The following is a 17,165-nucleotide window of genomic DNA, read 5'->3' on the forward strand; positions in this document are numbered from 1 at the left end:
TGCTTTGCTATCTACATTTGTAGCGTAGGTAATCTCATGAATATGCGTGACAATTTAGTTCTATTGAAATAACCATATTTTCATCAGAAAGTTTTATACACAAATTTATCAGTTTTATTTCTTTTTTTCAATATAGCTATTCTATTTTCTACATCTAGATATATTTATGATCCTTTCCTTTAAAAATCAATGACAAAAATGAACTTTATTTAACAAAATTAATACAAAATTGCATACGTGTATATTGATTGATTGTCGTTGGTTTTCGCCGATTCGGCCAGATTCAGCGGGAGCTTGCTGATAACATTTGCATACATGTTTGAATGTTTGAATTATAGGTAGGTCAGTTTGATAAAAAGTGTCCGTGCATTAATTTGAATTTCTACAAAAAGTAAAACATAAAACAACTTTATAGTTTCAAAAGTAGTCGTATTTCGATAGTGGTTGCAACCTGTTTGTTATTGAAAAGCACTCTCAACCACGATTGAAATAGTTATTGCAATAACAAATAAATGTACTGAATGATACAGTGGAAGAGTCGTTGTTTATATACTACCAAACAGCAGTCATTTAAATGGAAACATTAAGATATGAATGCTCGATGTTTCAATTTGAAAGTAACTTATTGTGTGTCCCATATCCGTTTTAGTGTTGGTGTGCCCTACATCATTTCTGAAAACAAAATGATTTATACTTTTTTCTTGGATAATTAAAGCATAATAAACTATTAAACAAATCTGGATTTTTTAAAATATTAGTTCTAGTGTAAACGCGGAAGAATAAATTGTCTAGTACATCTGGACATGCGAATAATAGGTCGAATTTTAAAAATGTGTGCTCCACATCCCGGGTTTTTCTCACTTGTTTTTCTCACTTGTTTTCAAACTGTGTCGAAGTGTTTGGAGCAATAAGATACTATCACGAACAAACGTACAATATATATTGTAGTTGACGTTCTTTGGCATACTTTAGGCAGGATACTGATTTAATATCCATTCTTTATAAGTGCAAAAATATCAATTTCTTACATCGAAGCGGAGCATTTGTCCTTCATTTTTGTGTGTCCTAATCCCATACGATGACGTAGATTCCCCGCCGTGTATCAACAATGCAGGTAAGGAGATTTAAAATAGAAAAATAATTCTAGTGAAAACAACTCCATCTGGAATTTCATTATTTTCCTTTAACAAATTTAACTCTATTTTGCTCAACTTTGAAAAGTAAAATTTTGTCAATTCAAATGTTTGCTTCAGAATAGGTTTTTGTAAGGTGATGCAGGAGCCATTTATAAACAAAACTTAAAAAGTTGATGTTTGAATAAAAAAATAGTTGAGGCAAATCAAAATTTAGTTGAGACTCCATATTATGGAAATTTCTTCAAAATCTTTTTCCCAAGATCCACTGGGCCAGAAAAGCTAAACTTATAGGGAAGCATCCTGGGGATAGTGTAGATTTTAAATTGTTCAAGCGTGACCCCGGCATAGGGCAAGGCCACAATAGGGAATCCAAGTTTTACGTATAAATATATAGGAAATCTCTTAAAATCTTCTCAAAAACCACTGGGCCAGATAAGCTGAAACTTAAGTGGAAGCATCCTGGATATATAGTGTAGATTCTAAATTGTTCAAACCATGACCCCTGGGGATTGGGCAAGGTCAAGATAGTTACAGTATTACAAAGGGGGGGGGATCTGTTAAATAAGAAAATGGCCATTACTCAGGTGAGCGATGTGGCCCATGGGCCTCTTGTTTTTCTTTCTGAAGAAATTGGCATGACAATCAATGTTCCAAAGATGGTTCAAAACGTTCCATTCAAACGGAAAAATCTTTTCAATGCGCTTCATTGTAGAAGACACCTATATATTTATTTTTTGCATTAATCAGTTAGATGTTAGGAGTAGTAATTAATTTTTACATTTTGCAAAGTCTTAATTTACTTCACGGGTAGAGATTAATTATGCCTTAAAAGTTAAAACATAATTGTATATTGGACCTCCTGCTTAAAAAAATGATCACCATGAAAGGCTTTTTTGTCCCCCGCTTGAAAAGTGGGGGATATTAATTTGGGTTTGTCCGTCCGTCCGTCCGTCTTTCTGTCTGTCTGTAACGCTTTCGTTTCCACACGATATCTCGAGAACCCTTTGAGCTTTTGCAATGAAATTTAGCAAAGCAACTCCCTATGGACTAAAGAAGAACCCTATTGATTTTGAGGTCAAAAGGTCAAAGGTAAAGGTCATAAATATGCAAATTCTGTCTGTTATAACACTTTCATTTCCACAAGATATCTCTAGAACCATTTGAGCTATTGCAATGAAATTTTACATAACAACTCCCTGTGGCACAGGCATCTGACATTACTTATTTTTCTTTTAATAAAAAAAATACCCTTACCTTATAATAAACCTGACGTTACTTATTTTTCTTTTAATAAAAAAAAATATACCCTTACCTTATAATAAGGTAAGGGTATATTTTTTTTTTATTAAAAGAAAAATAAGTAATGTCAGGTGCCTGTGCCTGTGGCCTAATGAAGACCCCTATTGATTTTGAGGTCAAAAGGTCAAAGTTCAAGGTCGTAATTTTATACATTCTGTCTGTGTGTAACACTATCATTTCCGGGCGATATTTCAAGAAGATTTCAAGCTTATGCAATGTAATTTTATACCAAAACTCCCTAGGACCTCTCTCACCCCTCTCAAAGTGCCCCGCCCCGTTTGTTTTATTGGTATTTATAGTATTAAATGTCGTTATTTTTAGCACAGGGCATGAGGAGAGTTATTGCGTATAAAACAGCTTCTCGGCGGACTTTATGTTCTTATTATATCTATTAGAACTGTTTAATAAAGGCTAAATAGATCAAACACCATGGATTGTGTAAAATTTTGACAATACCGAAAATGAATATACTAGTATACATGTATGTGACTTCACTTCTGCATATACTTGTCTTCACGTAAAGCGATTCCGTGGTCTAGTGGAATGTCTCTCGCCTCCCATGTGAGAGGTACCGAGTTCAAGTCCCGGACGGACCCCCCCCCCCCCCCCGAACTGCGCATGTTTTACTTTTTCCTTAAGCGGGGGACACAGATTCTCTGAATTAGCTTGTTTTTTTGCAAAGATAGACATAATATAGGCATTGTACATTGTAGCGTAGATCTAACCCCCCCCTCCCCATTTCTTTCTACGGGCGCGATTCAATGTTTGCACTGAAAGAAGTTCAACAAGTTGGGATGCTTTGAATTGAATGCTTTGACTTGCATTACATGCATTGTATACTTAATTTTAATTCATCTCCCTCACAGGTACTTGTGGACAGGAACCCCCCCCCCCCCGATATTCAACCCCAGGGCTTATTTGACATTTTTTCACAAATTATATTTATTACACATATTCATCATGTGAACAATATGAAAAAATCCTCAAAACCCCAAAATAATCGCTCCAAAAAAAAATCTCCCACTATACATTATAAGAGAGAAATCTTGAGTCTTACCTGTACCTGTGAACTCCCTTTCATCTCCCTTTTATGTTACAACTGTTGTGTCGAGATTGTTTGAAACGAAAATAAATAAAAAATGCGTTATTTTTATGCCATTGTAATTGATAATTCGGGGGCATTTAGTGTTTGCCCTGCACGTCCGTATTTCTGTTTATTTGTTGTTTCTATTTGTCCACAAAAACTTTGTAACCTTTTCCTTAATTTTCGATCGGTTGAAACTATGGCTTTTGTATTTCAGAAGAGCTGCAGAACTGTAGCTCTCCGAAAAAAATAGTTTGACAAATATACCGGAGAGCTACAGTGCCACTCATTGAAAAAAAACTGTATATTTATCGCACAAAAAGTGTGCCGTTTCTCGATTGATTTCTCCATGATTTTAAACTGTCATCTCAAAATATTACTAACAGTGTGTTCCTAACATATTTTTTCACGGTTTCCTCAACAAAACATTCTTTGTTGTTAATAGACCTCCTGGCCCTGAAATTGAGATCATCAAAAATATCGTCTACTTATACTGCCATTTTGGCTTGCAAAATAATTTGGTCCTACGGACTTCTTGCAGGTGTCAACTACGGGAGTACTTCATAGAGAAGTAAGGAATTTTTATGAATCTGTCTTTTTCGCGAGTGGGTAAGAATTTGGAAGAATTAATTCAGAACGACGCGCAACGTTTTGTGCGCAATAAATATACAGATTTTACAATGGGTGGCACCGTAGCTCTCCTGTCTGTCAAAATATTTTTTTCGGAGAGCTACAGTTCTACAGCTAATTTCAGAATTCAGAAATGTACGCATTCCATGTGACATGACCTCTTGACCTTGGAGTTTGACCCATTTTTGTAAAACTTTTGCCATTACTTTGAACGGTCTGTACAGTGTACAAGGGTTTTGATATTTCACACAGGTATTTTCTGTGACAAGCCCAAGAATTTTGACTCTATTACCTTGATCTAGTAGTTTTGCCTTCTTTGAACATGATCATAACGTTTATTGTCCCCTGCTTGAAAAGTGGGGGATATTAATTTGGGTATGTCCGTCCGTCCGTCTTTCTGTCTGTCTGTAACGCTTTCGTTTCCACACGATACCTCGAGAACCCTTTGAGCTTTCGCAATGAAATTTTGCATAGCAACTCCCTGTGGCCTAAGGAAGACCCCTATGATTTTGAGGTCAAAGGTCAAGGTCATAAATAAGCAAATTCTGTCTGTTAGAACACTTTCGTTTCCGCGCGATATCTCGAGAACCCTTTTAGCTTTTGCAATGAAATTTTACATAACAACTCCCTGTGGCCTAATAAAGACCCCTATTGATTTTGACGTCAAAAGGTCAAAGTTCTAGGTCGTAAATTTGTACATTCTCTCTGTATGAAACACCATCATTTCCGGGCGATATTTCAAGAAGATTTTGAGCTTTTGCTATGTAATTTTATATCAAAACTCCCTAGGACCTCTCTCACCCCTCTCAAAGTGTCCCGCCCCGTTTGTTTTATTAGTATTTAGGCCAATCCAAGTTTTTTCTATGTTTAGCGTCCGCGTGCGCCTTGGTTTTTGACACCCAATATAAGAAAAAACACACAAAATTTGAAATTGATTAATTTAGTCGAATTTTTTTTTATTTTGTCAATTTCTCCAAATAATTCTGTAGAGTAAGATATATTGGGTGTATTTTAAGCATTTAATCACTTGTTTTTGCTTAAGAATAGAAATTTCTTCTAATAAAGCAGTGTATTTAGATCAAATCATTTGAAGGGCGTCATTTTTATGACTTTGAAGCCTGTGTTTTATGTTTTGGCCTGTGTGTTTTTTGCGAATAGGTAGGTAGGTTTTTGAAAGATGAGTGGACGCTAAACAGAGGAAAAACTTGGAATGGCCTTATTACATGTCGCTATTTTTAGCACAGGGGCATGAGGAGAGTCATTACGTATAAAACAGGTTCTCGGTGGACTTAATATTCTTATTACATCTATTAGAACTGTTTAATAGATTATAAAGGTTTATTAGACACCATGCATTGTGTAAAATTTTGACAATATCGAACGTGAATATTTACATCTATGTGACTTCATATTTGCATATTATTCACGCTAAATAACAGAGGCTCCGTGGTCTAGTGGTATGTCTCCCTCTTCATGTGTGAGAGGTCCCGGGTTCGCATTCCGGACGATCCATTTTTTTTTTCGAAATACTTTTTTTTTTTACTAAATGATAGTATTAAGCATGTGAAATGAAAAATTTATGAGGTCTGGCTTGTACAAACTCATAAAATCATCATTACAGTGTGATAAATATTCCATATTAATTAAAAGAATCTTCTATACACATAATAAAGAATAAGCAATGAAATCTTTATATCCATGTTGGCATATTTTATTTGCTTCAGTATACATGTATACATTTAATAATTCTATAAATTCAGTCAAGGGGATCCGACCCCCCCCCCTCCCCCCGAACTGCGCATGGTTTACTTTTTCCCTAAGCGGGGGACACAAATTCTCTGAATTAGCTTGTTCTTTGGGGTTTCATATATCACGTGTGTATTCCTTCAAGCAAGACCTTTCTTGGGTATGAACAATTATTATACTTCTGTTAAAATGTTTCCTGTATAAAGTTAAGAAGGTAAATTGACAACTTTTTCATAGTCAGAAAATTTCCACGCATAGGAAGCTAAACCCCGGGGTATAGTTTTTGCTATCCACCCCTCAGAAGATTTTCATGCAATTTTTGCCGCCAATTTTGATTTCAAGCGATAAATCAATAGACTCAGAAATTATAATATATATCAGTATAATAAAACGCTTATCCACTGGTTATGGGTGGGGTAGCTCTTTCATCTAAGCCTTGACAGGAACTATTCCCCTCGGGCAAGCCCTCAGGGAATATAGTTCCTGTCGCGGGTTGCATAAAAGAGCTATCCCACTCACAAACAGTGGATAACCCTTTGACACTGACCTTGAAATTTGACCTTCTTTTGAAATATCCTAACCCTGTCCATAATTTTGAATGCTTGGTGTTGGGGCTTTCATTTTTCATAAAATGTATGAATGTGACATGACCTCCCCCATATGTCCCTGGGCATGAATAATTTTGACCATTTGTTTTTGATGTTTGGATTACGGTAACCGTATTATGTTGCATGTTAACATGTAGGGGACAGATTATGCCACAAAACGGTTGGTACTACGGCAATTTCTTTTTCATCAGGTACATGTATACAGAAAAACCTGTTGATATTACAGGTAAACCTGTTAACCGATTTAGAGGACAAGGGCACAATCTTTACTTATGGTTAGCATATTTTTTTTCACTAAAAATATTTTATTTCCATGTTTAAAGGTTAATTTCCTTATTTAAAATGTTGAATTTCCGATTTATTTAAATAAAGAAATAAATGTTACAATTTGAAAGCCTTACTCTTCATGCCTTAAAGGACCATGGTTCTTAATGATGGTACATTGATTGTCGTGACTGATCAGGTATATACGTATTATTTTTACGTCTTAGATCGCGATCTCTGATCACGATTAAAGACCTTGAAGCAGTTGTCAAATGGGTACATTATCCGTGGAATAACCTGAATAGGGGTGCAACACGGAAGTAGTTTAGAAATCTTTTCTTTTACCGTAAAAGAAATGTTTTCTTTTATTGTTAAATAACCAAGACAGATATGGACCATGCCCTATATTTCATTTTCCATGGTTTAAATATAGCCTTTCCTAAATCTCCAGGGTTTGCCTTACGTATACCGCGACAACATACCGCAACATTTCTTTATCCAGTTTCCTCCGTGACGGCCTGAGGACGTGGTTATAATTAATTAAGCCAACAAGAGGAATAAACATCATTAAATTTTCGACCCCTTTATTTAAAACTGAAAACAAAGTGACGCATTTTGTATCAAAGTGACCATCAACCAGCACGTGTTTTTGGAGGAAAAGCAACCACCTTGTAAAATGACAAATACCTGCCGCTGCATATTCCTTCTGTGTGTAGTAACTATTGTTGATTCTCAAATTCATACAGCGAAGATGAAAAATCCAGAACTAAAAATTTCCAGTCCGGAGAACAGTCGGTGCTTCGCAGGAACGTGTGCCGGGATTCCGTATGAAAAGATACGGCATTTATATCGGGGTTCGTAAGTTAATTACATTTTAAAATAGTCTGATCTTCCAGTCAAAGAACTTTTCAGATTTTAAAGATAGTGATATATTCATAAATGATTCTAGTACTTACAACCGTCATTAGATTTACTTAGAAAGTGTCAAAGTATACATGTATGTCAGATCAATAAATGCGAATTGACTGGGTTTTTAACTTGCTCATTTAGATCCTTCAAGAGTCTATACATTTTTTAAAAAATTTTATATATAATTTACTGAATGTAAATATTTCACACAGGAATATTTTTCACAAAGAATGAGCTGCAAATGAAGCTAAAAGAATTAAACGCCTACACAAGCCGCACCAGTAAGAGTCCTGTATGGCAGAAAAAGTTCAGGAAACCTTACGGCTATTCCTCGCGTTTAAAAAGTTCTAGTAATTATTATTATTCGGGGTATCATGACGGTGACCATTGTTGTCCTACGTAAGTAAATGTAAACATTTCTATTTTTAGTTTATCTTTAAAAGATTATTTACGAATGATTAAAATTAAATGTTGAACGTCACGATTTTTTGTTTTAAATTTAACATTAAATTAAGTGATTAAACGATATGACATATATATTCCTATATGGATCAAGTTCATATATAATTTCCTCTACTTTTTCCATCTTTACTTTTCAGATCTCGTGATTTGATTTTCCCTCCTGTCTTAAATAACACGAGAGGAGTACCTCGTTATATCGTCCATTTCCCCGACAGTCAACCAGACCCCATGTATCAATTCATACCCAGGGGGAGATGTGTGTAAGTAGTCCATCTAGATTTCTCACGCACCTGTTCAATGCGCGAAAAAAAAAACATTCAAATCTAACGGTATTAAAAAATAGACTGTTAATATTGTTCCTCGCTCTTTGAGGCGAGTGTCAATTTTGATATTTTAACTTTTAAGTTTATATCAGAGATAAAGTTTAACGAATAGGTATTTACCCTTCCGTGTATTTGGATAGAGTAGTTTGTGCAAAGAAAATTAAAGGACCGTTTAAATCCAATATATATTTGAATTTTTAAAAAAAATACACCCTGCCCTTACGATTTCTTCTTTCTTTTTTTTTTCTTTCTTCAACAAAGTCATCTTTCAATTTCAAATATGACCTTTTTCCACAAATAAATCATTCAAAACATACATACACTTAAATTTTCTTTAAATACGTCGTTAAAAACTCGTTTGAGTTTCTCTTTACTCAATTTTTGTCTTCTTTGCAAATTACCATCTTTCATAAAATAAACTGAATTTGCTTAAAATGATAAATATCTTCTTGAAATCGAAACGGACTTTTTTTAAAGTACAAAAAAGTTTGTTAAATTAAATGATTTGTTCCATGTCCTTTGTAAACGATGCGGAAGAATTGGTCGTTCACAAAAATTCAGTGTTTGCTTTCGCTGAAAGGGGAGTTTTTCTGTCATTCTGTCCCATGCTTGTAATAACAGATAGAATTTTAAATCTATAGCAAAGTTACTGTACTGGGAGCTCAAAGTCTTTAAATATATGCCTTCCATGTGTTTTCATTGTGTATTTACAATCAGGAAGTTTTGACCATATTTTGCCTTTTTTAATCTAGACCTGGAGGTAACTGTAAGAACTGTGAACAGGAGAAGGCCCTCCACTCCCTGCTCGTGATTGACTTGACAGCACCCCCGTACTTCGAGTTTGACGATTTCTACCTACAGAGTTATTGTTCTTGTAAAGATTAAAAAGAAAATTGTTAATTAAAAATGTCAATTAATTGATGCACCATTTTCAATAAAAATTCAACTATTGTGTGCACTCAGGATTTTTATTGTGTAATTGTCATTGGTGGTCTTAACATCGGTACAAATATCTCTTACTGTTCAGCATTCTCAATTTGGCAATGACGGAGCACTTTTCGGTTTTTACCATTATGACGTCAATCTTTTGATTCGTCAAGAAGAAAAGAACACCCTGTGTCTTATTCACGATAAACGATGGAAATCCCCAGTCTCTTGTGTCAACATACATCTGACAAGTTGTGAAAAGACAGAGTCATATTACAGTCCGTGTCAGTTTTCAAGAACTGGCGAAGTATCTCTTTCGACCTTGATTAACCCGGATGTCACAGTTCCGATCATTCATTGGTCATTGACGTAAAATTAGCAAGATGTAGTCGCCTTGGTGTCGATTCAAGTGGTGCGTACGGCTCTGATTTAAGTTATTGATAATAAAAAAGAATGAAAAAAAGGAAATGCAACATGTCTGCAAGTACACGTATCAAATGTCATGAAACTTGTGAGACACAGGACGGAGTATGAAAACAAATCATTGAATTATTTCTTCAAAAGGAAAGCAACATTAATGTTGAACATGCAATATGAATTATCGAACATAAACTACACACTATATGCCAAAGTCAATCTAATTATATTTTGCAAAATCTGGTTGATTCATAAAGCGTTAACATAGATTTTCACATTGGTTAATCTGTTCAAAGTGTTTTAAATCACATAATATAGAATGGTCAATAAAGCCGAAGTAGAAAATGTAGTTTCCATGTTGCCATCTGGCTATAGAACATACTGTGATCAAGATCTAAAGTTTGAAAATTATAATTTTTCTACAAACATGGATATATTGTAACAAAGTCTACAATACTTTGATTTTTATGGAAGATACTATGAGTGAGTAGTGCATTTTTACCTGAGTCAGATATCATACCTAACCACAGTATACATACATAGAGATATTATTATATATATACATATATTTATACTCTTAAAATCTTAATTTATGATTCGATAATAATGAGTTGTCACAAAATCCGATAGAATGGGAATGATTTTAGGTTTTTACTTTTAGATAAAAAAAAGTTAATAAAATCCACTTTCTCTTGATCTGGAGAACACATGATACTGTATATTTGTATTAAGACGAAATAAATAAATATTAAAGAAAAAAAATATTCAAAAAATACATATGAATATTCTTATTTTTTTTTTAAGTATTTGATTTATACCATTTGTCTTCTCGAATATATTGTTGCAAAGTACTCCTGATCCTTCCCCTTCACTACTGTTAATATTTAAGTGAGGAGTAAAGAAATAGGTTTGGTAGAGCATTTACTGGAACCTGCTGTATATCTTCATAATCTAAGGGTTTTTATGAAGTTAAGGAATCCAATGACGTTGCGCACGGTGTTGGTGTCAGTTTCGGTAACGTCAAAATGACGTTATTTTACGTGAAGTTCTAAAAAATTTACTTGACGTTACTTTTTTGCTTACATTTTTTATGGAGAAAAAAATAAAAACCCAGTAATGCCGCCAATTAAATAATTCAAGTAATTGAAAACACGTGTAATTAAATTCTCTGCACTCTTTTGCATGCATATTACAGGAGGAAAATATAAGCAGGGTTTGCCTCATTAAAAAAAAACTTGGTAGAAATAACGAATTTTGTTCAACATGGCATTTTGAATTTACATGCTTTTTATTTTATTGAGATAAATTCAAAACAATTCCATATCATATCAGTAGGCCCTAGAACCTGTCCTTTGTTTTCAGTAAATTGTACGTTGTAGATATGTTGCTGATTTAGCATTGAATTATTATTTGTTAATTCCCATCCCATCTTGTAATAAAATCTGATACATTTGTACTCACCTCCAGCAACCCCTTACACTTATTCAATATTAGACTATTCAATGTAAACTCGTCATGTATAGAACAGTTTATACCAGCATAAAATAGAGTTGACACACTTTACTGGGAGTTAATTCAAATTTGAAATCATATCCTTGCATCAATTTTGGTTTGTGTGATTTTCTTTTCGTGTCTTAATTCGAACTCTGATAGGTACTTTTGTACAGATTTTGACAAGGATATGCACTGATACAGTGTACAAGTAAACACTGCACATGTTTTACTTTATATATAAGTACAACTTTTAAAACTTGAATTATTCTCCTAATTAACCATTATTGGTATGTTTTTCTTTTATCCATATCAGGCTCTTCAGCGATAATATTAAGAGTAAGTTTTGGAGAGAGAAAAATATATTGACGCTTTACATAACATTTTATGCATTGAGCCTAATAACGTCAAAACGCCAAATTTTTACGTCTGTGACATTTATTTTGACATTTCATTTTTGTTAGGATTTTTTCACCATTCTATTGAAATTATTTTGGAATATACCTTTAATTTTCAATATGTGAATTTTCAATGACCACACATATGATCAATGTTACCACATTTATACAATTATAGTAAGATTTGTTACTTTTGGACAATGTGTGACATTTACGTTGACATTGTAAAAAGCCTCTAAAACAAACACTTCTTTATAGAATCAATTCATTTTCATATCTAAATAAAGTTTTGATTTTGCACATTTTGTATTAAACGTTGTTTGGTGCCAAATTAGAAAAATGAATTCTTAAAATGTAGGTCATTGCTGGAGTGTAGCATTTAAACGTGACATTTTTGCCGTCAAATTCAGTTGTGACGTATAGCTACATGTAGTACATACATGTAACACGGCAATTATTATTAAAATTTAAGGCACCGAAAGTTAAAATTCTGTCTAGAGATATTTTCCTTAATAACGTGGCAACATTTTGTAGAATTTGTAATAATTTTCAACATCAATTTTTCATCCAGCATTAAAAAATTTGCCATTTTACGAATCTTAAAAACTTTGCGACATTGAACCTCCAAACTTTGTGACACACCATCTTAGTCAATGTCCCCACAATAAATCGGCTTAATATCAGAAACCCACTCCCAACATACATATCGACACAAAATATCAGTCTAATTTAAAATATAATTCCTTGCACACAAAAAAGATTATTGACATGCCATTTCAAAATTGATTTTGCTCATGAAATTATTTTTTTAAGTTACCGATGACATTTCGTATTCCTTCCATATTTCTTCGGATAACGCTTATCTACATCGCTGTCTTGCAATTTGAACAAGGCGTTCACAGTATTCGGATTAAACAACATCACAATTGTAAATCTTTATATCATTTACATCAGATTTTGAACTTTTCTGCTAAATGTTATGTTTGTATTGTTTGTTTTATGGAAATTATCAACATTTTGCTATTGCGTGTGCGACGCTCCTGTTACCTATCTACATGCGTTTTTGACGTAATTGATTGAATAGTCGATTTAATATATTTGATAATTGGAATTTTTTGCTCAAAATTTTTGTTAAAATGTGTTTAGTATACAATCACCAACCGAATGATATATAGTTTTCATATATTGAATTGTTTTAAAATTATGGAAATAGTGCAAATGCCGCCGTAATAGTAATTATTGACTTTTTGACACCAACACCGTGCGCGACGTCAATATCTGTTTGGTAGCCCAAATTCACTTTGATGACTTGAAATGTAAAAAAAAATATATATTTAAAACTGACATATATGATTTTGAGGAATTTTCTGCTTAGGGGATCTATATGGGTATATGTTGGATTACAAATGACATAAAAAGATCGTGATGTCAACACTGAACAGTAGATAAAAGATTTTCTTATCAGTTTTACTAGTAGACAGTACACACCAGACGTAGTTGTGATCAAAATGAGGGGGTTCTGCGTCTTTGCCTTCTGTGTCTTATTTTCAGGTATGTAATGTTCATTTTTGTTGCATTTTACTTCACACCATTTTTACTCAGCCTGCATTGAATCATCTCTCGGTAATAATATCATTTTTAACAAAATGGTTTGATTAAATGTACTCGTTTAACTTCTTCATCTATCATTTTCTTTCAATGTTATAATAAAGTACTACACATAATGGTCTAGAAGAACTGTGAGAAATGAGCTTACAAAATTTTATCCCCGTTCCGAATGGAGGTAATAAGGTTCATATTTTGCAGTGGGAAACACTAAATATCAAAACGTAAAATAAGATGGGCAGAATAGCACTATGTAATCAAGATTCTATCAAAGCTAGGACGCATTATATAAAAGGTCTCCGTAAAGTATATTTAGTAAGCAGTTACAAAAAAGAAATGAGACCCCCAATGATATGTTAAAAAAGACATGCCATCATGTGGTTTTTTTCCCATGGGAAACCCCAAATATATATTTGATCGAAACGTAAAATAGAGGTAGGTATAAATTCCAAAGATTCTGGAAGAATCTCATTGAATTTATTCTTTGGTATAGGAGCAGTAACGGGTGTAAAAAGGAGTATAAAAATAGAATACAAAAACCCTTCATTTAAAAAGTCGCCATTTTCTCCCGAGCTTTGATCTCCTCTGATATTTTTTTTATCTCAGACATAAATGCACGTTATTTTTTTTCTCCTTTAGCGTCTGTTTCCTCTGCAGCCTCTTTGAGAGGCTGTGTTGGACAGATTTTCCAATGTTTCGTCAGCCCATGTGAGGTTGCCAAGTGTTCGTATCCAAATGCTCACTGTGTGTAAGTAAAGCATGTACAAATATTAACCTGTTAGATTGTATTGTATAAATAAATGATGATAAACGTTTCATTGTAAACTATCATGAAGTGAAACCCGTTAAATTGAATAATACTTCCTTCGTTTAGGGCTGACTATTGTAATGGATGTAACGCTGTTTGGTACCATGGACATATAAAACTGACCACTGAACAGTGTGCTGGAACAACGACACCGCCACCATTTTAATTTGTTTGCATTGACGTATTATACATGTATCAGTATTGCTGTTTTTGTATTTTAATCATGTACATGTGTTGCAACCACTATTGAAATACGACCAGTATTGAAATAATTATTTCAATAGTATTGAGAATGCATTTCAATAACAAACATGGTTGCAACCAATATTGAAATACGTCCACTATAATTGAAATAATTACTTCAATAGTGGTTGAGGGTGCATTTCAATAACAAACATAGGCTGCATCCATTATTGAAATACGACCACTATTGAAAAAAATATGTAAATAGTGGTTGAGTGTATTTCAATAACAAACATAGGTTGCAACCACTATATTTATGTTCTTCAACACTTTAAATTCATTTATTGAGTTTACTATTAAAACTACGACTTTGTCTACTTGTGAATGATTATTTCAAAAATTGTTGCAAAACACCACCACATTTTAATCACTATCGAAATAAAACCTACATGTACAGTTGTAATAAGCCTAATACTAACTTCCCTAGAAATATTGCTTTTTAATGTCTTGACGAGTAGACGTTGTCTTTACTACACTTTATCTATATTTGTAGTGTAGGTAATCTCATGAATATGCGCGACAATTTAGTTATATTCTATATTCTTTTTATTAAAAATAACCATACATGTATTTTCATAAGAAAGATTTATACACAAAATTATCAGTCTTCTTTCCTTTGTTCAATATAGATATTCTAATTTCTACATCTAAATGTATTTATGATCCTTTCCTTTCAAAATCAATGACAAAAATGAATTTTATATAACAAAATTAATTCAAAATTGCATACATGCATATTGATAGATTGTCTGTTTGTTTTCGCCGATTCGGCCAGATTCAGCGGGAGCTTGCTTATAACATTTGCATACATGTTTGAATTAAAGGTAGGTGAGTTTAATAAAAAGTGTCCGTGAATTAATCTAAATTTCTACAAAAAAGTAAAACATAAAACAACTCTAAAGTTTCAAAATTGGTTGTATTTCAATAGTGGTTGCAACCTGTTTGTTATTGAAAAGCACTCTCAACCACAATTGAAATAATTATTTCAATAGTGGACGTATTTCAATAGTGGTTGCAACCAATGTTTGTTATTGAAATGCACTCTCAACCACTATTGAAATGATTATTTCAGTAGTGGTTGCAATCTATGTTTGTTATTGAAATGCACTCTCACCCACTATTGAAATAATAATTTCAATAGTGATCGTATTTCAAAGCACTCGCAACCACTATTGTAATAATATTTCAATAGTGAGTGGTCTTATGTCAATAGTGGTTGCAATCCCTATTTGTTATTGAAATGCACTCTCAACCACTACTGATATAATTATTTCAATAGTAGACGTATTTCCATAGTGGTTGCAACCAATGTTTGTTATTGAACTGCACTCTCAACCACTATTGAAATGGTTATTTCAATAGTGTTTGCAACCTTTGTTTGTTATTGAAATGCACTATCACCCACTATTGAAATAATAATTTCAATAGTGTTCGTATTTCAAAAGTGGTTGCAACCTATGTTTGTTATTGAACTGCACTCTCAACCACTATTGAAATGAGTATTTCAATAGTGGTTGCAACCTATGTTTGTTATTGAAATGCACTCTCACCCACTATTGAAATAATAATTTCAATAGTGTTCGTATTTCAATAGTGGTTGCAACCTATGTTTGTTATTGAAATGCACTCTCAACCACTATTTCAATAGTGGTTGCAACATACATGTACTACGTTTCGTAAAGGCCGGTATACACGATCGGTATACACGATGAGATTTGAAGTATAATGCAAGTATTATAATACTTTTGTATTATAATACTTTCCTGTACTCACGATAATACATATATTATAAGATTGTAAATAAACTACGTGTTGTTCATTTTTCTCTCTGTCAAAGTAATAAAAATGGAGAATGAGGCTCTGATAGCAGTGTCTATCACCGTACTATGCACTGCTTGATATATTCCACAAGTCCTTTTCCCCTTCCCATTAAGCCACGAGTTTTTCGATGTCTTTACTTGTAAAGTCGACCATTATTATTTACCATGTGCTTTCTTTAGTAATGATAAAAATAGAATGACCCCTAGTGTCATTACTTTTCATTGGTTGAAAGTGATAGGTAAAACCCCAGTCACATTACCAAAAAACACCAACGGCCGACGGGTTTTGAAGCAAATATGGGATTCTTCGGGTGACAGTCGTCAGTTCATCGGCCGTTGTCTTCGCCGATTTTGACCTCTATTTTTGTCGACCGACCAATTTTGTGTCCATCGGTCCAAGTTATAATTTTTTATGCGTCGGTGGCCGATTCCTTCAATTGAAGTTATCCGTCGACCAAGCTTCGATCATCGTCCGACCATCGGCGGTCAGTTTATAAAGTCGGTTGTCCGTCGTTGGACAATAAGGGTGTTTAAAATTTCGGCCGTCGGTTAAAATCAAACTGTAGCTTAGAGCTCGATGATCGGACGACGATTGGCCGACTTGTGAATATTTAACCTAGTAATGCCTAGGTCACATTTCCCGGCCGGTAGCCGTAGACCGGTGGTAATCGGTGGTAATCCGTGGTGTTAGCGATGCTCCAACATCGGTCCACATCGGCCTAGTTGTCCTTAAAGTATCAGTCACATTATCCAGTGATGGGTATACGATGGGCAACCAATGCGTTTTATGATAAAAATGGCGTGGTTGCCGGCCGGACTTACAAAGGCCCAGCGATGCATTGCTTATCAAAAAACGATGTTCCAGGATAATCGGTCGATGTATATTACATCGCTTATACATTGGTGAACATTGTTCGTACGTCGGTCGACTACGGGCCAATGTTTGGTCGAAAATCGACCGGTGATCGGCAATTATCTCTTGAACACCACTCAAC

General features: G+C 33.9%; 2 protein-coding genes across 2 annotated transcripts; both read left to right on the plus strand.

Moving 5' to 3' along the window:
- The first annotated feature begins 601 nt into the window (after positions 1–601).
- LOC134254234 (uncharacterized) lies at positions 602–14,283 on the plus strand. The gene is made up of 4 exons (XM_062736783.1): positions 602–617; positions 1,007–1,114; positions 13,939–14,047; positions 14,174–14,283. The coding sequence occupies exons 1-4, from the start codon at positions 602–604 to the stop codon at positions 14,271–14,273; spliced, it is 333 nt and encodes a 110-aa protein (XP_062592767.1). The 3' UTR covers positions 14,274–14,283.
- LOC134254229 (uncharacterized) lies at positions 7,150–9,382 on the plus strand. The gene is made up of 4 exons (XM_062736778.1): positions 7,150–7,621; positions 7,889–8,075; positions 8,276–8,398; positions 9,214–9,382. Exons 1-4 carry the CDS (start codon positions 7,444–7,446, stop codon positions 9,344–9,346), a joined length of 621 nt encoding a protein of 206 aa, XP_062592762.1. The 5' UTR covers positions 7,150–7,443; the 3' UTR covers positions 9,347–9,382.
- Positions 14,284–17,165: the final 2,882 nt, after the last annotated feature.

Source organism: Saccostrea cucullata, unplaced genomic scaffold (assembly GCF_032062105.1).
Source record: "Saccostrea cucullata isolate Sc308-1 unplaced genomic scaffold, CSIRO_AGI_Scuc_v1 ctg4070, whole genome shotgun sequence".
Taxonomy (NCBI): Eukaryota; Metazoa; Mollusca; class Bivalvia; order Ostreida; family Ostreidae; genus Saccostrea; species Saccostrea cuccullata.

Bases quoted from the DNA above. Each gene is read 5' to 3' on its own strand.
- LOC134254234 (XM_062736783.1), top strand. The intron at 1,115-13,938 runs GTAAGGAGATTT...TTTCTCCTTTAG, and splicing joins GCCGTGTATCAACAATGCAG to CGTCTGTTTCCTCTGCAGCC. The intron at 14,048-14,173 runs GTAAGTAAAGCA...TCCTTCGTTTAG, and splicing joins TATCCAAATGCTCACTGTGT to GGCTGACTATTGTAATGGAT.
- LOC134254229 (XM_062736778.1), top strand. From the start codon at position 7,444: ATGACAAATACCTGCCGCTGCATATTCCTTCTGTGTGTAGTAACTATT. The intron at 7,622-7,888 runs GTTCGTAAGTTA...TATTTCACACAG, and splicing joins GATACGGCATTTATATCGGG to GAATATTTTTCACAAAGAAT. The intron at 8,399-9,213 runs GTAAGTAGTCCA...TTTTTAATCTAG, and splicing joins ATACCCAGGGGGAGATGTGT to ACCTGGAGGTAACTGTAAGA.